General features: G+C 37.4%; 1 protein-coding gene across 1 annotated transcript in view; it reads left to right on the top strand.

Moving 5' to 3' along the window:
* The window catches only part of LOC136859080 (uncharacterized), a 357,013-nt gene that overhangs the window by 181,607 nt on the left and 149,640 nt on the right, over positions 1–25,766 (top strand). The window contains exons 11-12 of the mRNA XM_067138671.2: positions 1,948–2,160; positions 16,616–16,738. Of these exons, the coding sequence (XP_066994772.2) occupies positions 1,948–2,160; positions 16,616–16,738 (336 nt within the window). The remainder of the gene's footprint in view (positions 1–1,947; positions 2,161–16,615; positions 16,739–25,766) is intronic.

Raw genomic sequence — 25,766 nt, 5'->3', positions numbered from 1 at the left:
TTCGCATCCATTTACCCTCTTGAAACTTGGGCCTGAATATCTTCCTCAGTATCTGTTGTTCAATTTTCTCAATGTCCTTGATGTTAATGGTAAGTGTTGATGTCTCAGTTGCGTAGGGTGCTTCAGGGAGGACAACAGTGTGGTAGATTATTATTATTATTATTATTATTATTATTATTATTATTATTATTATTATTATTATTATTATTATTATTATTATTATTATTATTATTATTATTGTGATTATTGAAGTCTTAAGATGTTAGAGAGAAAATGTCAGGAGGAAAACAAACGAGCAAAATTTTTTTTAGAAACAACTTTTGAAGCCTCCATTATGAGAATGCGGCAGCTCATGCATCAGTGTTGATTCATGTGATTTTTAATGGACGTGAAGACAACTATGCTTCTCCATTACCCTACTTACCCAATCTAGCCCTGGCAGACATTTTTTATTTCCCAAACTGGAATTCACCCTGAAAGAATGATGGTTTCAGTAAGTTGAAGAGATCAGACTGAAATTGCAGTTCAAAATCCTGTTATTTAAACAGGTCTTGTATTACAAGATGCTGGCATTGTAACATTGGTGCCGGTGACTGAGTGGTTGGTGAACTGATTTCTTGTTTCGAGATTGTGGGTTCTATCCTGCCTAAGGTTGATGAATATTTGAAGGAGTGAAAATCCATGGCTCGCCTTTTTGTTGCTGGCAGCCCATAAAAGAACATATTAGGTGTCCATTCAATCAATTCTAACATTTGGTCTTTGTTGCTGTCAGCTCATAAAGTAACATATTCTAACTTTTGATAATTCAGGTGTAGTCATTTTGAAACCATGAACCCTTACCAGACAGAGTGCTGAATTTATTTTCAGTAACACCTTTTAAACTTTTAACTAGCAAACTATTGATTGTAATGACACCCTGGTTTAAAATCTTTCATTTCATATGTTTTGAGTCTTTACAAAGTGGAGAATGCCTCCAGTATTTGTGATTATTGTTTACCTCCATATTTTGTCACATTTCCCTTCACTCTTCAACACCATAAAGTGTTCACACTTACATCAACTATAGTAGAGCTACTGAAATATCTTGAGTGAGCAAAAGAGTGCACTGTGTTGCCCTTGAAAGAGCATTAATGCTAACTGTGAATGGTAACCAATCTGATATAGCTACTTTTACACATTACTGGATGTTCATAAAGACTCTTAGCAAATCCTGCATGACACAGTTTTGTATGTTCTAATATTTATCAAGAAATGAGTATTAATATCATATCATATTAATACTAATATAATTTTTCTAGTTAAATATATGTTGAAACATACATACATACATACATACATACATACATACATACATACATACATACATACATACATTATGTCTTTCAGCATTCAGTTTGCAAGCCTCTATGAATTTACTAATCACCACCACAATCCTCTATTTGTAACTAGCTCTTTGGCCTTGTATAGTTCTGTCATATATTAAAAGATTAAGTAAAAAATATCTTAAACAACTTAAAATAACACAAAAGAAAACACATTTTTAAACAATTAAGTTGTACAAATACAGATAGTAGTAAATTAGTCATGTCTGGCCCTGCGGTGTAGGGGGCAACGCGTCCGCCTGTCACCCAGCGGCTCCGATTTCAGTTCCCAGCTGGGTCAGGGGTTTTTAATTGTAAATGATTAATATCCCTGGCCTGGGGACTGGGTATTTGTGTTGTCCTTAACGTTCCTTTCCTCACATTCAACACTCTACACTTCCTCCATTCCAATTACACGCAGGTTCATAGCGCATGTTGCAAGTAGGGGCAAAAGATCTCTTAGGTTGATATCCCGAACAAATAGCATTTTCAAAAAACAAAAATAGTCATTGTGAGTATAATATTATGCTTGTAATTGTAATTCATAAATTTAGCACTGTTTTGGTCTTGTTTTATTTGTTCACAGGCCTCTGTATCCTCCAAAATTTGTACTTGGAATCGCACACGAGTATGGTGTTGTATGGTGTTTTGAATGGTGTCCATCAGGGTGTTATGATACTGACCCATGTGATGAAGGAAGATTAAAGAGATTAGGTTTACTGGCTGCTGCTTTCTCTGATGGAGCTGTTCGAATTTTTTCTGTTTGTTTCCCATCAGAACTTGATAAAAAGCAGGGCATGTGAGTAGAAATTAATTAGAAATACAATATATGCTTTCATCAGTTTTTTTTTTTTTTTTTTTTTTTTTTTCCTGCTTTCACCATCTTTCAGCTTAGTTTATGTTCTTAGAGTTTTACAGGGCTCTATTTTTATATCCCTTCAACTACAGTTGGTATTAAGTGTCACTAAAAATGCCAGAATTGTCCTTGTAAATGGAGGTAAATGTACTGGCATTGGGTCTCTTGAATTACACTCTTAAATATAAATTGAATTTATTTAGTATGCTCTTGCAAAAGAAAAAAAAAACTATGAGTAATGTGACCGTGGGCAAAAATTATCTGCAACAAATGGGCATTACTGAAAACAGTATATGGAAGAGTTTTCAATCCTAGGACCATCGAATATTTCACTGAACTATGTGTGCTAAATGAAGCTAATATAATAAGACAAACGTAGTGTGGAATGGAATATTGGTTACTATAAATGCAACCTAATTACTGTGTAATAAGGAACATTTGTTCTATAACTTAGAATGTGAAATGTGAAAAAAATATTTCCATCTGGTCAAACACAATTTATAACAAATAAACTAAGCTTAAACTAAATCACCTTTAAACACAGAATGCAGAATGTATTTAATGCCCATTAGTTATATAAAAGAACATTTTTGTGATTCTGGAAATATATTAGGACAAAAAAAAAAGACAGAAAATCTTCAGGAAAATGATTTATGGTATTCTGATAATAAATTAAATGTATATGACACAGGCTAGAATTGACTCATGCAAGACAAAATTTTATAAGAGAAATTTAATACCGGAATCGGCTTGAGAAAAATTTTAGTAGATGGGGCAGATTGCTAGCACACATCTTGAGGAACCCAGGATTATTCACATAATTTTAGAGAAAAGCAGTAGAACGAGAATGGAAGAGGAGGGTAAGGCATTTAGATTACAAAGTATAGTAGATATAGGCTGTGGTATTTACGTAGGTATATGTGACCCATTGTGCAGAAAGGGACCTAGTTGATTTCCATTTTTTGAATTTTTTGTAGTTCTAAAATTGGCATAAGGTACGGAGCATTTTAAGAAATAGTTCATGCTTGTAGGTGCATTACTTCAGAATGTATTAAATATTGACTGTTTCTGTTGTATACAAGAAGCACGATATACAAAACACAACATAAAAGTTTATTAGTTTGCAGTCTTTCATACAATATGTACAAAATGAAAGGAATTAAGACTTGCTTCTTGGAATGCTGTACACGCTAGATAACAACATAAGCTAGTTGACTGTTGGTCGGAGAAATACATACATATATACAATCTGAATTCTATATGTACAATGCGATCTATTGTGATGAGATAGGATGTCCACAGGAGTGAATGTTCACGATAGCAGATGGCTATCTGAAGTTTGAGAAATTTGAAGGGAACTTGGAGCAAAGTTCGTGTTAGCAGAATGCTAAGCAGGTGTATGTCAGTTACACGGGAGGCGGGTATCTTGAGGCGTAGTTGTCCTGAGGTGAAACCTCCCGATCAGAATTAGTCCACCTGTTCAGTACACTTTTTTAAGAGGGTGCCTCCGTGTCTGACATACAGTGTAGTCTGATCGCTGGACACAGCTGAATGCCTGGAGCGGTAAAGACGTCGCCCCAATATATACATGCTGGCTGACATCACACAATATACGTCAGAGCACTGCAGTCCGTACACTCGAAGCATCGAGTAGATTCCATGTGGCAGCGGATTGCGGAGCTTCCAGGCGGAGGTCACACAACAATTTCTATTAAGAAAATTATATTTTGAGAAAAACTCACCAAGCTGGACAGCTGCAGTCGCTTAAGTGCGTCCAGTATCCAGTATTCGGGAGATAGTGGGTTCGAACCCCGCTGTCGGCAGCCCTGGTTTTCCGTGGTTTCCCATTTTCACACCAGACAAATGCTGGGGCTGTACCTTAATTAAGGCGACGGACGCTTCCTTCCCACTCCTAGACCTTTCCTGTCCCATCGTTGCCATAAGACCTATCTGCGTCGGTGCGACGTAAAGCAAATAGCAAAAAAAAAAAAAAAAAAAAAAAAAAACGTAAAAGAAAAACACAATTGCAGCTTTCACTAATTTTCTTACCATTTATGCAAAGTTTTGATGACGTCGAGTGGCGAATACTCAAACTGCTGTGTAACTTGGTTAGTTGAGAATATCCATAGGTAGCGCAAGAAGTCAAAACATTGAAATATGTTTTTTACACTCCAGACAACTTTGTTCACCTGTGCTGTAAAATTTCCATTACTAACTTTGGATCCTTTTCTGCGCAACGGGTCACATATAAAGTTCCGTTCTGGATACGATGGCAATGAAGACTTAGTCATATGTATATTAGAAAGGGTACAGTTCCCTAGTTTTTACTTAAATGTTAGTGAATGTAAAATTAATCTCTCAATACAGCTTAAATGAGTTGTGCAAACATTTTCTTTGAAGATAGATAATTTGAAAAGGGATGAAGATAACAATGCAATTTATTTTTTCCTACTGTTTTTGAACAGGGTGAGTCCCACAAGGGTTGCTGTCTTTCTTGCATGCAACATTTCAGTAAACGAGAGCAGGGTCACCTTCTCACTGTTCCCATACACCCATTGAAAATGTGTCAACTTTGATGAATGGATAATCAGATAGGAAAACAATAAAACTTACCCCATAACAGAACGGGTTGAAAACCTTCTTTCACTTCATTGGCACATCTTTGTTCCAAACAATGTCTCTCACACACTGGTAGAAACTTGGAGACTGTTGTATTCTAAAATAAATTTCTTGATAAAAATTTCCATCTTGTGACATCATGCTGCCCAAATATTTAAAAATGTTTAGTACTTCAAGAGGTTCATTTCCTATTTTTATCACTCCCCTGGATTTTCTCTTACCTCTTGTCATGATCAAAGTCTTGCTTTTCGCAGTACTAATCTTCATTCCAAAATTTCTGATCTCCTCATTCCATAAATCAACTTATGTCTGTACTTCCTCTTCACTATCCCCCCAAACTACAATGTCATCAGCAAAGAGCACATAGACTTTACTTGCTTGCCCATCATCTTCTCTTTGATATTATGTAGAATTCTGTCCATTATGATAATGAAGAGTAAGGGAGACAATATAATTCCCTGTCTTAAGTCTGTCTCAACTCTGAACCATTCAGTTTGACCCACTTTGGTTCTAACACTGCTTTTGCAATTTTGATACAATGCTATTACTATCTGCATTGTTTCATTCCCAATCTGTGCCTCTGTCAATGTTTTCCATACCAAATTCTTGGGGACACTGTCATATGCCTTTTCAACATCTAGAAATGTTCCTACCATGTCCTTTCCATATTCCCAATACCTTTCTATCATTTGACGCATCTTCTGAATCTATACTAGTGTTGGCAATTTTCCCTCTACTTTGTCTCTTATTCGTTTATCCAAGATTCTTTCAAGGTTCTTACCTGTATGAGGTATCAGTGTCACTCCTCTGTAATTTTCTCATTGCTTTCTGTCTCCTTTCTTGAAAATTGATATAATGACACCTTTCGTCCACTCTTTTGGAACAGTCTTTTCTCTCCATATCGCTCTGAAGAGTCTATACAACTACTGTAGACCAACTGCTCGTACTGCTATTATCATTTCTATGGTGACCTCATCAATTCCAGCTGCCTTGCCTCGTTTCATTCTATTAGTGGCCCAGTCAATCTCTGCTATGGACAATTCGTTTTCCTTATCTTCCATCTGTACTAAATCTGATTCTTCGATTTCTCCTTGTACCGAGGTATTTTGCATGTTTAAAGCTGTTCAGAGTATTTTCCCCACCTCTGCAATATATCCTGCTTCTGTGTCATCACTTCCTCCTGTTCATTTTTAATGAAGTTAGCACCTTCACCTGAGTTTTTCTTCTTTTTTACCCACTGGAATAAGACCGTTTAGCTTCCGGTTGTATCTTCTTGCAGAGATTCAATGAATTTTTTCCAGCATTTCTTTTTCTCTTCTTGAACCACTTTAGAGCACTCTTTCTTGCAATGCCTGTATTCTGTTTTGCATTCTGTTGTTCTGTTTCTTAGCCATCTTTTCCAAGCTTGTTTCTTCCGTTTAACTATATCTTTTACCCTCTCATTCCACCAGGGGGTTTCTTGATCTTTCTTCCTTCCTGATACTCTTCCACAGGTCTTTCTGCAGACTCCACCATGACTGTTTTAAAGTACGCCCATCTTCTTCGACCCTTCCGATGTCTTCCTTAGGTATACTTGTTTTAATGTGTGTCTGGAACTCTTCATTTATTTCATTCTCCTGCAATTTCCATACCCTTAGTTTTCTCTGCTTAATCTCAGTCATCTTTTGTATCTTTCCCATCGTTAACTTAGCTATCACAACTCTGTGATCTCCTTGAAAAGATTCACTTGGGAGGGCTGTTACATCTACCAACATTTTCCTGTTACCTTTCTCGACCAAAATTTAATCTATCAGAGTTTTGATTTTGTTATCCCAACTATATCTTATCTTCTGTTTTACTTTCGAAACCCGTGTGTTACCAATGATCAGCTCATTTCTTCTACAAAAGTCTACGAAAATATCTCGGTCTCCTATAATCACAACTTGTTTGTCCTGTATATGGCCTTCCAGATATTCAAGGTATTCCTCTAGATCCATATCTGTATTTCCTGCTTGTGGAGCATACCCTTGAATTATATCTGTAACACCAGATTCAAGTCTCAGTCTGACCTTAATCAGCCTGTCATTTATATTTTCCACCAATTCTAGGTATTCCTTTAGGTCTATTCTAATTATGGGACCTACACCGTTTTTGGCTTCTCTTCCTTTACTCTAGTATAAGGTGTATCCCTTTTTTAGTTTCCTCACACCTTTTCCTTTCCATTTGGTCTCACTGATTCCCAGCAATGCTAAATCTACAATTTCTTCCACTTTCCCTGTTAGTGTCACTACATTGGTGGTCGCTATCTTGATGTATTTGGTTGCTGGTCACCCATTTCTCACATTTCTGCCAGCATTACAAGAACTGCATCTCGCTTGTGGGGAACGCCCTAGCATTTTCCGATGCTTCAGTACAGTTGTCATCATATAGGCTTTTATTACGATGGGTTCTCCTCTCCCAAAGGCATTTTAGAGCAACTGCCAGTCGAAACTTGTAGGCCGCTCCAAATATGGAGAACAGACGCCTTTTGTAGCCGCTCTTCTGGAGTACAGACGCTACAGTTGATATGGGGTTTCAGTGGCATTTCCTCCACTGAGGGCTCATTTTCCTTCTATAAGAACTCCTCCGCCCTTAGCCATTGGTCCTTATAGCGGGTCAGGCTATTTACCTCCATCTAACACTCGTCGTGGAGACACTGGCTGTATGATTTACTCCATTACTATAGCAGTCAAAATCATGAATGTGGTGTGATTATCTATCATCATTGTCATCATTATGTAAAGGCTTCGCCTTGTTGCTGCAACTATTGATCTCTTCTCTCTGCGATCCTTTTCATCTCTCCATAACCTTTCCATCCCGTCATCTCAACTACCTCTTCAACAATCTTCTTCCGTGGTTTCCCTCTGCCTTTCTTTCCCATCACCTTGCCTTCGAACAAGTTCTTTACGAAGTCATTATGCCAGAGAATCTGACCAAAAACTGACGCCTTTCACCTTTTTATCGTTCTTATTAAATGTCTCTGGGTGTTTATTTCTCTGAGCATTGCTTCATTAGTTTTCTTCTCAATCCAGCTAGTTCTTGTCATCTTCTTCCATAGCCACATTTCCACTGCCTCTAGTCGTTTCATGTCCTACTTCAAGGGAGTCCATCCTTCACAGACATATAGCAGCACACTCCAAATGAATGTTTTGATAAACAATTTATTTTGTTCTTTATCTAAGGATTTATTAATTAAGAGGTGTTTCTTCTCCTCAAAGGCTTTCTTACACAGGGAAATTATTCTTTTTATTTCCACAGTGCATCTGTTTTCATCTTACTCATCTTGTATGAATTGTATTGTTTCTGGAATGCTGACTACCTATGCAGGAATCAGGTCTTACCTCTGAAACATCCACTTTGCTGAAAGAATATCAAGACCTTTTCAAAAAAGGTCCTTTCAGTGACGAAACTATCCACAGCGGACAGCATGTTATTTCCTCTATTTCAGAATCCAAACGTAACCAATGGATAAAATTAATGGAAGAGCTGGACATGGGAAGAAACGGTTACAACGCGTGGAGGTTACTTAGGCACCTCATTAATGATACAACTAAGACCTTAGTACATAGCAACGTTTCTGCAAATCAAATAGGTAGTCAGCTCGTAGAGAGCGGCAAATCAAATAAAGGTGGGAGAGCATCAAAACAAAAAGAAGAAAAGCTGAGTAATCAGGAAAACAGCATTCTCTCTAACTGATTTGCTATGGAAGATCTACATAGAGCGCTGAATAAATGCAAAAATGGTAAGGCGGCAGGCCTTGATGACATTTGTATTGAGCAACTCAAAAGATTTGGTCCTGTGAGTAAGCAATGGCTCTTGGACTTATTCAACAACTGCATCAAATATTGCAAAATTCCTAAACTGTGGAGAAAAGCAAGAGTTATAGCAATACTCAAACCTGGCAAGAATGCAGGTGATCCGAAGAACTACCGGCCAATCTCTTTGTTGTGCCATTTATACAAAATCTTAGAAAGAATAATTCTGGACAGACTATCTGAAGTGATAGACCCATTACTTATATCAGAACAAGCCGGCTTTCGACCAGAGAAATGCTGTACTTCCCAAATACTGCACCTCACACAATATCTAGAAGACGGCTATGAAAACAACAAAGTCACTGGAGTAGTTTTTGTTGACTTGACATCATCCTACAATACAGTTAATCACCATATACTGCTTCGTAAAATGCACAGTATAACTAAGGACTATAAACTCACCCAAATGATTGAGTGCTTTCTACAGAACAGAAGGTTTTTTGTTGAATTCCAAGGCCAGAGGAGTAGATGGAGGAACTTAAAGAATGGCCTTCCACAAGGGAGTGTGCTAGCACCTATACTTTTCAACATCTACACCAATGATCAGCCTCGCCCACAAGGGACAAAGAGCTTTATTTGTGCAGATGATGTCGCTCTGGCAGCTCAAGAGAAAACGTTTGAACTAGTTGAAGAGAAGCTCTACAAATTCTAAGTGGTTATTACCAAGAGAACCAACTAAAACCAAACCCATCAAAAACACAAATCTGTGCCTTCCACCTAAAAAAACGACAGTGAGAAAATTGCAAGTGATTTGGGAAGGTATAATATAAGAACACTGCTTCACTCCCAAATATCTAGGATTAACTCTTGACCGAGCACTAACCTATAGAACACACTGTCTGAATACCAAAAGGAAGGTATTTGCAAGGAACAACATTATCCGGAAATTATCGGGTTCAACCTGGGGGACGCATCCTCTCCTTTTAAGAACATCAGCAATAGCCCTCTGTTATTCAGCAGCAGAATACGCCTGCCCTGTCTGATGTAGATCTAGTCATGCTAATCAAGTGGATGTCGCCTTAAATGAAACATGCAGACTCATTACAGGATGTTTGAGATCTACACCACTTGATAAAGTTTATTGTCTAGCAGGTATCTCACCTCCAGATATTCGCCGTGAGTGGGCATCCAGACTGGAGAAATCTAAAGCACTGAACCTGACGACTCATACTTTATATGGGTACCATCCAGCAACCCAATGGCTCAAATCAAGGAAAAGCTTTCTCCATACAACTGAAAGCCTCACTGAATCACCATCGAACTTCAGAGTGAATTCATGGCGTTCCAGATCCAGCCACCTTGCAGGATGGATTATGCCTTCCGAAAGACTTCCTCCGGGCCACGAGGAAAGCTGGTCAACATGGAAGACTCTCAACAGGTTGCGTTCAGGAGTTGGAAGAACAAAGACCAACATGAGAAAGTGGGGTTTTGTCTGTGACTCCACTCTATGTGAATGTGGTGAAGAACAGACAGTGAGCCATCTCCTTGTTTGTAACTTGTGTCCAACTACTTGTTTTCTCCGGAATGTGATGGACGCTACCAAGGAAGCATGTAAATTAGCCGCTTACTGGTCCCACCACATTTAATTAATTTTGTATTTATGGACAGCTTAAATCACATCGTTACCTGCCATCATCAGAAATGGTTAATGATTATAGTACCAGATTTGTTATTGTCCTGTATAATTGTAAGTATACGGTAATGTATGTTTCTGACACGATTAAATAAATCTGTTTTCAAAGTATAGATAAGAAAAGTGTTTTTCCACCAATCAATACACAATTTATTTTAAATAGATTAAACTAGTACCGGTTTCGGCTCTTTAACGGCCATCATCAGCTAGTACATGATTTGTTTCCAGCCATTAGACAATTCACAAGTTGTTATTGTATTAGACATCCGGATGTCTAATAGGGGATGGAAATGTATACAGTAGCATGTAATTAAAATATCAGTAGTCAAGGTAAAATGTTACAATAAGTTAGAACATGAGTATGTAGGACATATTAAAACATATGGGTCATAATATAAAACACTTAAAAAGTTTTGACACATTAAAATTTGGTAAGTATAGGTAGACACTTGTTAAAAATTTTTAGTTCATGTTACATAGGTTCCATTCTTCTATCTTCTGTGTAGTTCCTTTGCTTTTATGTTATGTTGATTTTAGCTGTGTATGGTAATCTTCGAGAAAGTTCTGAAGCTGGTATGTGTCATATTGATATGGACCTTTGTCATGAAGAAATTTTTTATATTGTGTTATATATTCCAACTTGTGATGTACTCTGGTAAGTTTTAATATTGCAGGTCTTGAGTTTGAATTAGAAGTAGTTGGTGGCAACACCTCTCTCGTCTACGTTTGTGGTTGTAGCCTGTAAAGATAAGGTAATATAAGTAGACCGGTGGTGTGTGTATGGAAAGAGTACTTACTTTAGTTGTTGTGGAAGTCTTGTGCCGATGTGTTTGAAGGCTTGTTGTGTTCTACTGCGAGTGCGTCTGGGGCTCATATTAGCTGTGGAGGGGGATGTAGGTGGAGGGGAAGTAGGGGCGGGGTCGGGCTCGTGATTTGTTGGTTTGTTGGAGCGTGTGTTCATTCTTTAATGCCGGAATGGCTTTGTTAAAAATGATGCTGGTTTTTTTTTCAGTAATATCATTAATGTTATGATTGGGGTTAGCGTATTGGTCTAAAGAAATGTAGAAATCTTCGGTTATGTTGAGCAGTGGGCCCTTGGAGTTTATGTTTAGTATCATCATGTCGTTATTGATGTTTGTGAAACTATGCTTGGATTCTTCTACATGTTGGCCTATTGATGAAAAATGGTTATGTTTTACTGCATTTATATGTTCATTGTAGCGGATGGTGAAGTTTCTGCCTGTACGTCCTATGTAACTTGTGTCACAGTTGTTACATTTGATACGGTAGACACCTGATTGGTTGTATTTATTGTTATTATTGACTGTTTTAGTTTTATGTATAATGTTGGTACTATTGTGTGTGGTTTTGAATGTTATTTTCATGTTGTGCTTCTTGAAAATATTAGTTATAGTATATATATGGATGTTGTTAAAGGTAAATAGGGCATAGTCTTTTTTGGGTTTGGTTGTTTTTGCTAATTTAGTTTTAGGTTGTGATTTTATTTTGTGAATGATTTTGTTGACCATTTCTTTGCTGTATCCGTTATGTTTAGCTATGTCGTGGATTAACTTCAATTCATTGTTTTGGTCTTCTGTTGTCATTGGGATGTTAAAAGCTCTGTAAATCATACTATAATAGGCTGCTCTTTTTTGTGTATTGGGATGAATGGAGTAATTTTTTATGGTATTTGAGGTGTGTGTGGGTTTCCTGTAGATCTTGTAAGATAAGTGGTTGTCGTGTCTGGTTATTGTTAAGTCTAGGTAATTTAGTGTACGGTTATTTTCGGTTTCTTTAGTGAATTTAATTTGGGGATCTAGAGTGTTAAGTTTGTCTACTATAGCTTGTGCGTCAGTGGATCTATTATCTAAAATTACGAAGATATCGTCAACAAATCTGCACCAAAAATGTATATTATCTATTTCTTTGATTGACGTGTATTCTAAGTAATCTACATATATTTCTGCTAATATTCCGGAGGCAGGAGACCCCATAGGTAGGCCTTGTTGCTGATAAATGGTATCGTGAAATCTGAAATAGTTCTTATTTATGGCGAATTCAAGTAAGTTTATGAATTCGTTTATTTCTAAGGTGCTCAAGTTGCTATTGTTTTTTAGGTTAGATTCTATTATTTTGATTGTTTGTTTAACAGGAATGTTAGGGTACGTATTTATTATGTCAAATGAAGCAAGGGTGTGGTGTTGTTTGATCTTTAGCTCTTTGGTTCTGTTGCAGAAATCTATTGAGTTTAGTATTGTTTTGTTTGCTAAAAATGTATAGTGCTTTTTTTAAATTTTTTGGATGAATTGCGATAATTTGTAGGTTGGACTGGCTCTATAGTTTATAATTGGTCTCATAGGTACGTCTTCTTTATGTATTTTTGGGTAGGCTTTCGCGGACGGTAATTGGGGGTTCATTGTTATGAGTTTAGCAGATTCAGTTTCGGTGAGAAGAAAGTGTGTGTTTTTAAGTAAAATTTTTTAATTCCTTTGTATGTTATTGGTTGGATCTCGGCGTTTAATAGAAAAAGTATTGTCTTGGAAACATTTTTTAGTCTTTGTTATGTATTCATTTTTATCCATTATAACCGTAGTGTTGCCTTTGTCGGCCTTCGTTACTAGTAAATTGTTCTGTTTTATTTTATTTTTAAGTTTGTTTAAGTTCGATCTATTGGTGGTATTCATGTTTAGGTTATTATTGTGAATGTTATTGATGTATTGCGGGATCTTTCTGCTGATTTCGTGTCTAACTTCGTCTCGTACGTCATATGGGATCCTTTGTAAAGCAAGTTCTGTTTCGGTAATGGTAGTTATAATATTCTGGTAGGATGATGCATTACCCCAGTTGTGTTTGGGTCCCCTGCTCAACATATCCGTTTCTACGTCGTCAAATACGGTTTGCGTAAGATTTTTTATAGGCGGATGGAATTTATGTTGGGAATTCTTGTTAGAAAGAGAGGGATCTTTGTTTAGGATTATGGTTAGTGGCTTTGGTTTACTTTGTTGTTGTTTCAGTGTTTCCAGTTTTTTGTTTAGTGTGTTTTGTTTCTTTATGGCTAAGTCTTCTATTTTTTCTCTGGAAATTCGTTGAAAGTAATTCCAATAGTTGTGTGGGAGTTCATGGGATGCTTCCAGGTGTGTTGAGTTAAGTTCATTATTAAGGTGTTGTTTCTTACGATATAGGAATTTTATTTCTTCTTTTAACCAAATTTCATTAGTCCTGTTTTGTGTTTTGCGTGTCTGAGCAGTTCGTCTGTGTTTATTATTGTACTTCTGAGAAACTTTGGTGTTAAGTTGTTTGAAAGGCATTCCTTCAAAAAGGCAATGCTTTTGGTTGCGTTCATTAGTTTAATTTTCAAGTTCTGATATTTAAATGCCTTACGTTTTGCCTGGTTGGCTTCCGTATTATTATTTATAAATTTCATTTTCCGTATTGACAGATTCAAAGTATAGATAAGAAAAGTGTTTTTCCACCAATCAATACACAATTTATTTTAAATAGATTAAACTAGTACTGGTTTCGGCTCTTTAACGGCCATCATCAGCTAGTACATGATTTGTTTCCAGCCATTAGACAATTCACAAGTTGTTATTGTATTAGACATCCGGATGTCTAATGCTCAACATAACCGAAGATTTCTACATTTCTTTAGACCAATACGCTAACCCCAATCATAACATTAATGATATTACTGAAAAAACCAGCATCATTTTTGACAAAGCCATTCCGGCATTAAAGAATGATTACCTCAAAATAGTAAACACACGCTCCAACAAACCAACGAATCACAAGCCCGACCCCGCCCCTACTTCCCCAACGGCCACACCTTCTTCCCCTGCACCTACATCCCCCTCCACAGCTAATATGAGCTCCAGACGCACTCGCAGTAGAGCACAACAAGCCTTCAAACACATCGGCACAAGACTTCCACAACAACTAAAGTAAGTACTCTTTCCATACACACACCACCGGTATACTTTATTATTTTTATTATTTAGTCTGATCCAGGACACCCTAGATTTGCCATAAGACACAGAATAATACACAATAACAATTTTGAGGGAAGATAAAAAGATTAATGTTTAAAAAAATGATAGGTTACAATTAACCATGTTAAATGGCATGAACTCCATATAAATGGTGACGAAGAATCGAAACGGAGTACTTGATGAGTGAGGCGACTATCTCATCTTGTAGGCTTCTCGCTAGTTTATATTTTTGTCGCCATGTGACGAAAGATTTGGGAATTGTTCCCCTCGCGCCAAAGAAAAGTCCAGTCAACGTAATTTTTTTAAGGTTATACGACTCAAGAAAGAAAGGGATGGTTGGATTATAGATATCCTTTTTCTCATTGTCTACGTCAGTCGGCTGAGAGGCTGAAGATTCAAAGCGTACCGTAGGATCAATAATTTCTGCTTCGTTCCTCTGTCTGTCAATCGCTATAATATCAATCCTGCGAGTGCTGCCTCCTTTGGCGAGGCAGTGGACTTCTTCGTACACTTCTAGATTTTTGAGACGAGCATTAGCAATCAGGTTTCTGATGATGTTATGGCGTTTGATCCTAAGCAGTTCTCCTTGAGGGCAACTCCCCAGCACATGTGGTAAGGTTTCATACTCACTGCAGTGTCTGCAGTGGCCTGTGCTGGTAGAACGTCCCGGCAGAGTACGTACTGGTGCAACCATCGCTGTCATCTTCAACATCTCCCTCCATTCCGAACAAGTTAAACCATCTCTTCTGGTAACCCAAGAATTAGCAGCAGGAACTTGAGCAAATAACTCAACACCTCTTCCTTTTTGTGGATATGCACACCAAGCTTCAAATTCGCATGTTCTAAGTATATCTTTACAGACTACAACCAGAAACGTAGACGAGAGAGGTGTTGCCACCAACTACTTCTAATTCAAACTCAAGACCTGCTGTTTACTATATTAAAACTTACCAGAGTACATCACAAGTTGGAATATATAACACAATATAAAAAATTTCTTCATGACAAGGGTCCATATCAATATGACGCATACCAGCTTCAGAACTTTCTCGAAGATTACCATACACAGCTAAAATCAACATAACATAAAAGCAAAGGAACTACACAGAAGATAGAAGAATGGAACCTATGTAACATGAACTAAAAATTTTTAACAAGTGTCGACCTATACTTACCAAATTTTAATGTGTCAAAACTTTTTAAGTGTTTTATATTATGACCCATATGTTTTAATACGTCCTACATACTCATGTTCTAACTTATTGTAACTTTTTACCTTGACTACTGATATTTTAATTACATGCTACTGTATACATTTCCATCCCCCAGTAGACATCCAGATGTCTAATACAATAACAACTTGTGAATTGTCTAATGGCTGGAAACAAATCATGTACTAGCTGATGATGGCCGTTAAAGAGCCGAAACCGGTACTAGTTTAATCTATTTAAAATAAATTGTGTATTGATTGGTGGAAAAACACTTTTCTTATCTATACTTTGAATCTGTCAATACGGAAAATGAAATTTATAAATAATAATAAATCTGTTTTCATCGGTAATAACTGTCCGACTCGTTGGCTGACCGGTCAGCGTACTGGCCTTCGTTTCAGACGGTCCCGGGTTCGATTCCCGGCCGGGTCGGGGATTTTAACCTTAATTGGTTAATTCCTGCGGCATGTGGGGTGGGTGTATGTGTTGTCTTCATCATCATTTCATCCTCATCACGACGCGCAGGTCGCCTACGGGAGTCAAATTGAAAGACCTGCACCTGGCGAGCCGAACCCGTCCTGGGATATCCCGGCACTATAAGCCATACGACATTTCATTTCATCGGTAATAACTGATCCTAAGTAGCAGAACTTATGCACCTCTTTTATTAAAATATTTCCCATTCTGAGATGTGCTGCTGGCTCATTTTAGATTTGCTTACAACCATAGCATTAGTTTTATTTACATTAATGTTAAGTTGAAAATCTTTTAAGATGGATGTCAATTTGTTGAGCATGATCTGCATGTTCTTCTCATTGTCAGCCAGAAGTGCAATGTCGTCAGCAAATCTAATACTGTGTACAGTTGTTCCATTTATTTTATTGCCAGGTGTTTTTGATTTTAAAATTTTCATGGCCTTTTCAATGTACAGATTAATTAGAAATGGTGATAAGGGACACCCCTGTCTTACTTCTTTCCTGATCCTCACCTTGCATACTTTTTCATTACTTTCAATGTTTATTCTTTGATTGTAGAGGTTTAGTATTGCTTTTCTGTCTTTAATTTTATTATGGATCTTCAATTACCTTTTGATCATTTACTTTCTTGAAACAGGTACCCAATCTTCAAATGTGAGGCATCAATGGTTCTGTTATTGGATTCCTTACAAATGGCAAAGCTTGGAGGCAATACATGGAGTTGTGTTCGACTTTCTTGGTACAAGGGTAAAGGTCATAGGTAAGTGTACCAATACATCTAATACTTACGTAGTATTACTGTAAATATGTGATTCCTGGAAGAATAGTCTATTCTGTAGTACTGTATTATATTTAAATTCGAAAAATTAGATTTTTTTTCAGTGAACTATACTTTTGTTTACTAACCTTTAACACAAGAAATGTAATTCATTGATTGTCAGTATGGGGGATAGGACCAAAATTTCTCAAACTGAAGACATGTGTTCTTAAAGTATATTGCAAGTATATTACACCTGGGTGACTGGAGTGGGACATTGATGATGATGAGATTGACTGGAAGAAATCAGGAAAAAGTCAGATAATTCCATTTGGATATGAAAAGTCAAGGGAAGTAAATGTGATTGGAAGAAATTTAGTGAGAGTGCCTAGGAAATTCATTATTTTAAACTTCTCCCTGCTTAGAAACTACTGATAATAAAAATTAGAAAAATAATTTCTTTAAAAATAGGCCTGCACTAATTGGTCGGTATTGATTGAGAATACGGAGAACAATTTCTTTATAATACCATTTTATAATATCACTCACCACAGATAAGTCTTATGGGAACGATGGAATAGGAAAGGGCTAAGAGTGGGAAGGGAGTGGCTGTGGCCTTAATTAAGGTAGAGCCCCAGCATTTGCCTGGTATGAAAACGGGAAACCACAGAAAACCATCTCCAGGGCTGCGAACAGTGAGGTTCGAACCCACTATCTCCCGAATTCAAGCTGGCAGGTACTTGTCCCAAACTGCAAAACTTCTCGCTCGGTAACAGATTCAGACTGGAAAAAAAATAATAAAAATAAAATTCTAATTTAGAGATAGATTCATCATAATGAATTGTGATTTCTTTGGCTTTTTTTTTTTTTTTTTTTTTTTTTTTTTTTTTTTTTTTTTTTTTTAAGCTAAGCAAGTTACCTTTATTAATGTGCAGGAATATAATTTTTAATGGTTGTAGCACCATCTTCGGTAACTATGCCGGATATTTACTTTCCGTAGGCTGTATTCATATGCATGTTGCTAAAATGCGGATGCTACTTTAGTTAGTCGGTGTAACCATCAAAGATCGGGTCAAGAATGAAGACGTGTGAGAATAAGTGGGCACCACTGATTTCATAGAGCAGTGATGGCCAACTGGCAGCCCGTGAAGTGATATATTATGACCCTGGGGAGTCGGAGGTTTACTTACTTACTTACTTACTTACTGGTCGGCGCTACAGTCCTTGTAGGTCCTTGGCCTCCTTTATCACCTGCCTCCATTCATCTCGGTCCTCAGCTTTTCTTCTCCAACGTTTAACTCCTAACTTTCTAAGGTCATCCTCAACATCATCAATCCATCTTTTCCTGGGTCTTCCTCTCCTCCTCCTTCCATCAAGTTTCCCTATAAACACCTTTTTTACGGTGCAAGTTTCTGCCATTCTCTGAACATGACCGGCCCACCTAATTCTTCCCTGCTTAATTTTAGCAACAATATCTGGCTGGCCAAACAGTCCTTATTCTCCACCCATCCTGCTCTCTTACTGCACCGAATATCTTTCTCAATATCTTCCTTTCCCACCGTAACAGCCACTGTTCTTCTCTGGAGGTCATCACCCAGCATTCTGAGCCATACATAACCATTGGTCTTAGTACTGTTGGGTATATTTTAATTTTTGTATTCCTGCTGACATTCCTGGATTTAAACATATTTTGCAAGGCGTAAAAGCATCGGTTTCCACTTGTTATCCTCTCCTGTATTTCCACGGAGGTTTTATTGTCCTCTGTTATTGTAGAGCCTAGATATTTGAAAGATGTGGCTCTTTGATATTCCTTCCCATTTAATCTTACTGGGGTCCTTCCTCTTACTCCCTCTGTATCTCCCATCTTCATATATTTTGTTTTGTTTATATTCACTTCTAGTCCTAGGTCCCGTGCTTTCCATTCTAATACTGAGTAGCTCTCTTCAAGAGCTCTTTCATTTCTTGCAATTATTGCTACATCATCAGCATATGCTATCACTTGTACTAATCTGTTCAAAATGGTTCCCCCTGGGTTGATGGGCAATTCACGGATTACGTTTTCCAATGCTAGGTTAAAAAGCAGTGTGGAAAGTACATCTCCCTGTCTTAGTCCTCTCTCCACTAAAAACTCCTCTGACAGATCTTGCTCCACTCTCACCTTGCATACCGTTGTTTTCAAAGTCATTTCTGTTAATCTAATCAATTTCCTTGGGATTCCAAATTCTTTCATAATCTTGTAAATTTTACCCCTATCTAGACTGTCATATGCCTGTTTAAAATCAACATACAGCTGATGTAGCTGTTTGTCATATTCATAAAATTTCTCTAGCACTTGTCGTAATATAAATATCTGATCCAGAGTAGAGCGATGTTTTCTAAAACCTGCTTGGTAATCCCCTAATATTCTTTCCATCCATAATTCCAATCTTAAGGCTAGTACCTTACCAAAAACCTTGTACGTTCCATCCAGCAAGGTGATCCCTTGATAATTTCCACATACTGCCTTATCTCCCTTTTTATGCAATGGGTAAATTATACCCAATGTCCAATCCTTGGGTATTTCCTCCTTTGTCCAAACCTCCTTAATCAATTCATAAACAGCCATTTCTATTTCCCTCTCCCCCATATCTCAACAGCTCTGACTCCATTCCATCTTCACCTGGGGCTCTATTATTCTTTAATGCATTAATTGCAGCTTTGACCTCTTCTAAGTCTGGCTCTTTTACTGATTCCTCTTCCAATTCTCTTTCTTCCCCATCAACATTTATATTTTCCTCCTCTCTATCATCTTCATTATTTCCATTGAGTAACTCGTAAAAATACTCCTGCCATCTTCCAAGCACTTTGCTTTTATCACCCAGAAGGTTTCCATCTTTATCCTTTAAGAAAACAGCTCTTGGTTGAAACCCTCTCTTAATGTCTTTTGTTCTTTCATAGAACTTTCGTACCTCGTTTCTATCCTTCATTTCATCCAGTTCTTCGATTCTCTTTCTTTCAAAAGCTCTTTTCTTATATCTACATATCTTATCTGCTCTTCTTCGTTTCTCTCTATACTCTTCTACTGTTTGTCTTGTTCTCCTTTGAAGCATTCTGTTCCTAGCATCATTCTTCTCTTGGATTAATGTTGAACATTCCTCATCAAACCACTGCTCTCTTTACCAATTTCTTCTTTCCCAGGGTACTATCTGCAACTTCACTGATAGTTGTTTTCAGTATCTCCCATTTATCTTCCACTTCTCCTTTCTCCCATAATTCCCTTTTTTTTTTGCCAAAGATTCAGCTATTTTCTCTTTGTATTTCTCTTGCAATTCCTCATTTTTTAGTCCTTCAATATTGTGCTTTGCCTTTCTTGTTACTTTCTCCGTTCTTGCCAAATCTATTTTTTGTCTGTACTTGACTCTAACAAGATAGTGGTCTGTATCTGCATCAGCACCTCTGCAGCTTCTAACATCCATAATATCTGATGCATGTCGCCTGTCTATGATAACATGGTCTATTTGATTTCTTGTCACACCATCTGGTGAAATCCAGGTCTCCTTGTGAATGTTTTTCCTAGGTTGCCAAGTACTTTTAATTATCATCTGCTTTCCACTCACAAAATCAATCAATCTCAATCCGTTATCATTACTTACTTCATGCAGGCTTTCTTTCCCTACTAAGTGTTTGTACACTTCTTCTCTTTCAATTTTTGCATTTAAATCTCCAAGGATAATTTTCACATCATGCCTTTGAACTTTATTAATTTCTTCCTCCAATTTGGTATAAAATGCATCTTTCTTCTCATCTTCTGCCTCCTCAGTAGGGGCGTACACACAAAACACAGTTACGTTGAAGAATTTTGCCCTAATTCTCACAGAGCACATCCTATCATTGATTGGAGTAAAGTTGATCACGCTTTGCTTTACTGACTTATGTATGAGGAATCCTGTGCCATTACTGCCTGCTTTTTCTCCACTGTACATCAAAATATGTTGTCCAGACATCATCATCCCTTGCCCTTTCCATCTTAGTTCCTGTAGAGCTGCTATTTTCACTCCATACTTATCCATTTCATTCCTTAATTCTTTCAACTTGCCAGGTCTCTTCAATGTCTTAACATTCCACGTTGCTAATATAATATCCTTTTTCCTTCTCTTTAGCCGTTTTTCTCGCCGGTTCGTCACCAAGTTTTCAGTCCTGCATTATTCATTCTTTTGACCAGGTCAAAATGGCGCCCGGTAATGACGACGTAGTGTTTTATTCTCCAAGCAAATTAACCGTAAAATGTGACGAAAAGTGCGGAAAATGTCGAAAATTAGTGAAAAATGGAATGTTGTGTGATTCATGTGATCGATGGTAGCATTATAAGTGCGGAAATTGCCCTAGAGACGTAAAAACTAATGAAAATGTTGACTGGATTTGTGAGCAGTGTGTTCGGAATGTTGTTGTTGGGGACGGCGTTGACGAAGCACCGAAAACAGTCGATGAGGAATATAAAAGTGCATTAGAAATTATAAACATTCTAAAAAAGGACAATGAGACTCTTAAAGTTGAAAATCAAGAATTAAAAGAAAGACTGCGATCGCTAGAATTTGGGACTGACCATTCTTCGAGTGATATAGTACCGGTACAAGTAACAAACTCGAGCACGTGGTGTCAAGTAGTTCGTGGATGGCCGGCTAAGAAGAAATCTACAACTGAATTTCCAGAAATAAACATTAGAAATAGGTTTTCTGCCCTAAATAATTTAATCCTGGAAGAAAGTGATCGCGCGCGTGAAACCAAATCATCGCGATCCGTTGCCGTGCCGAGTTTAAAATTTAGGCCTAGAATTCAGATTCAAGACCCAGTTAGGCCTAAATCAGCGAAGGTAGCTGTGTTTGGTGATAGCCAAGGAAGGGGTATTGCGGGAGTGATTAACGACGAGAATATAGCAGCAACCGGAGAAATATATCCAGGAGCTTCTATCAGCAGTGTTGTGGAAAACGTAGAAGCAGCAACTAGGAACTTCGGGAGCGGCGATGCAGTGCTTATCATCGGTGGGACGAACGACGTAGCTCGCGACGACGCCAAGAATGTAAGATCACAACTTAAACATACACTAGGGAAGCTGACCCACACTAACGTTTTTGTAGTGAATGTGCCCCACAGGCATGATTTGAGTAGAGACTCGTGTGTGAACATTGAAGTGGACAAGGTCAATACAGATATTGTTAAAATTTGTAAACATTTTCGGAATACTCAGGTTATTGAATGCAGCAGTTTTGAGAGATACTGTTATACAAAACATGGCCTCCATCTAAACATTTCAGGTAAACGAAAGATAGCAAATATTGTTCTAGATTTTATTAATCTTAAGATATGTACTGTAAAACAGGTAACTCCCTTGAGTTATAATACTGACCAGGAAAACTAGTAGAAAGAGCCAGCTGTACTTCAAGCTGGCTCAGTCAACTAGAGAAAGAAACTCAGGATAGTAAGGAATTTCAAGTTACCCAATTGCAACAGTCAAGTTTTAGGGAGGAAGGGGGTCTGAGATTGCTCTTGGTAAACTGTCAAAGCGTAGTAAATAAACAATTAAAATTCGGTACATTGATGGAATCTTATGAGACTGATGTGGTGATAGGAGTGGAATCGTGGTTGAAAGAAGGGGTGGGTAATAGAGAAGTATTTCCAGAAGGGTACACAGTCTATCGTAGAGACCGAGGAGATAAAAAGGGAGGGGGGGGTGTTTATTCTGGTGAAGGAAACTTACTGTTCACATGAATGGTTTACCGATGAAAGGGATGAAATATTAGGGATAAAATTAGTTTGTGATAATATGAAGCAGGTGGGAATTATAGGAACATACAGGCCTGGAAGAGAGGAAAGAGACATGGAAATCTTTGAAAAAATAATAGATTATACTCATAAAAACATTAATAATGATATGGTAATTATTGGGGGAGATCTAAATTTGCCTGAAGTTGAATGGAAAGGAGCTGCAAGTGAAGCCCATGAACAGAAACTGGCAAATAAGTTAATTTGGGAGGGAGGATTTACACAAGTAGTACAAGAACCGACTCCTCTCAATAACTTACTAGATGTATTCTTGGTTAAACCATGGGAAATTGTTGATAAAACTGAGGTAATTGAAGGAATAGGAGACCATAAGGCTGTAATAATGGATGTAGGACTCGTACCAAAAAGGCTTAATAAGAGGGTTACACAAGACAAGAAATTGTACAGAAAAACTAAAGTTGATGAATTTGGGACTTACCTTAAATCACAATTCAGTTGTTGGACAAGTGAAGGGAGTAACGTGGATACACTTTGGGCTAAATTTAAAGGAATTATTTGGGAAGGAGAGAAGAGATTTGTACCTGTTAAGAAGGGTAAAATGACCTCAGACCCTGTTTATTATACAAGGGAAATAAGAAAATTAAAAAGAAAATGTAGAATAGTAAACAGGAAAATCAAAGAGGGTAGGGAGAGTAGAGAAACTAGAAAACAGCTAATGAGGGAACTGAATAGAGTGAAAAAGGAAGCAAAAGAGAATTATATGAATGGCATACTTCAAGAGGGTAATGACCACAAAGGGAAATGGAAAAAGCTGTATTCATATATCAGGAATCAAAAAGGAAAAGGAGTCCAAATTCCTACAATGGTGGGAGAAGGGGGTGAACACTATTTAACAGATACTGAGAAAGCAAACCTATTTAGTAGGGAATTTAGAGATTCAGTAGATGATTGTCAAGAGTTGGAAACCGAAACAGAAGATAGAGAGGGAGAGAGACAGAGGGAAACAAGAAGCTTCTCATTCACAAATGAAGATATTTTCAGAGAAATCCAACTGCTTCAGCAAGGAAAAGCTGCAGGAAGTGATCAGATTACTGGGGAGGTATTAAAGACAATGGGGTGGTACATAGTGCCTTATTTAAAATTTCTCTTTGACTATGTCATAAATAATAGTGTAATACCAAAGGAGTGGAAGGAATCTATAATAATACCAATTTATAAAGGAAAGGGTGATAAAAGGAAACCAGAGAACTACAGACCAATCAGCCTGACCAGTATAGTTTGTAAAATTCTGGAGAGTTTAATATCGAAGTACATCAGAGGGATATGTGATGATAAAAATTGGTTCATGAGGAGCCAGTATGGATTTAGAAAGAAATTTTCTTGTGAGGCACAACTGGTGGGATTTCAGCAGGACATATCAGATCAGTTGGATTCAGGAGGTCAGTTAGATTGCATAGCCATAGATCTTTCCAAAGCCTTTGATAGAGTGGACATGGAATATTATTAAAGAAATTGGAGGGAATAGGATTGGACGTAAGGGTTACACGTTGGATAAAAGCATTTCTAAATTCAAGGGTTCAGAAAGTCAAAGTAGGAAATAATGTATCTCAGGAAGAGAAAGTTTGGAAGGGAATTGCACAGGGTAGTATAATCGGTCCGTTACTTTTCTTAATATACGCAAATGATTTAGGGAACAATATAACATCAAAAATAAGATTGTATGCAGATGACATAATTGTTTATAGAGAAACAAACAACATTGAGGATTGTTCAGAATTACAAAGGGACCTTGAAAGTATCCAACAATGGGTTGAAGAAAATAATATGAAGGTTAATGGAGGCAAATCAACTGTTACAACTTTTACAAACAGGAGCTTTAAAACTGAATTTGAATATACTTTGGATGAGGTAGTTATCCCAAAAGATGGCAAGTGCAAATACTTAGGTGTGAGATTTGAAAGTAATTTGCACTGGAAGGGTCATATTGATGACATTGTTGGGAAAGCATACAGATCATTACATGTCATAATGAGGCTACTTAAAGGATGCAACAAAGAATTAAAAGAAAAAAGTTACTTGAGTATGGTTCGTCCAGTATTGGAATATGCAAACAGTGTTTGGGATCCTCACCAAGAATACCTAATAAAAGAACTAGATGGTGTGCAGAGGAAAGCAGCAAGATTTGTAACAGGGGGTTTCAGGAGAAAGAGTAGTGTATCAGAAATGTTAAAGGAACTTGGGTGGGAAACTTTAAGTAAGAGAAGGGAGAAAACTAGACTTACAGGATTATATAGAGCCTATACAGGAGAAGAAGCATGGGGAGATATCCGTGAGAGGCTTCAGTTGGAAAATAATTATATCGGCAGGACTGACCACAAATATAAAATTAGAAGGAATTTTAGCAGAAGCGATTGGGGTAAATTTTCATTCATTGGGGAGGGTGTGAAGGAGTGGAACAGTTTACCAGGGGTAGTGTTTGATCCTTTTCCAAAATCTGTACAGATATTCAAGAAGAGAATAAACAGCAACAGAGAAAATAAATGAAGTGTTAGAGGGCATTCGACCGGTGCAGGTTATTGTAAATTTAAAAAAATGTGTGTGAATAAATCCCTGGTCTAAGGAGTTTGGACAGCCAAAGTAGGGGACTGCCTGTAGCGGTGAAGTACAGTGGGGACTTCGAGGGCCCTGGGACCGCTACGGTAGCTGTGAAGGCCCTTCTGGAACTCTGAAAAGTGGTGGCAAAAGGGGCTCTGGTTAAGACGCAGCAGGTCGTTATGCTACTTAGGATCCAGAACGGGTAAAAAAAAAAATAGTAAATAAATAAATGCAATGTAAATATTAATGTTATACCAGTTTTATAGTATCATTTGAAGCAATTCCACATACTGTATATCAGTTGACTATATTTGTAAGTAGTACAGGAGATATTATAATTAGAATTTTGTAAACAATATAAATTTATTAAGGATGAGCTGTGTGTTTAATAGAAAACATTGTTAGCGTAAATTGTATAATATTGTATTATAGGAAAAGTTTTCTTCTCATGTTAATTTAATATTTAGTGCTTGACAATAATGTATTTTAGTGTACCATTTGCCACCGAGGTAGACACCTCATTTGCAAATAAAGAAATTTTGATTTGATTTTGATTTGATTTATCCGTAACAGTTGGTTTTTTACGAGGTAGGGGAGTTAACCCTACGCTCAACCCCCAACCTGGAGGACCAGGGTATCACTCTTAGTCTGGATCATCACCTTAGACCTGTCCGGC

Source organism: Anabrus simplex, chromosome 1, assembly GCF_040414725.1.
Source record: "Anabrus simplex isolate iqAnaSimp1 chromosome 1, ASM4041472v1, whole genome shotgun sequence".
Taxonomy (NCBI): Eukaryota; Metazoa; Arthropoda; class Insecta; order Orthoptera; family Tettigoniidae; genus Anabrus; species Anabrus simplex.
Note: the sequence above shows the minus strand (reverse complement) of the source record. Positions and strands in the feature narration are given on the sequence as shown.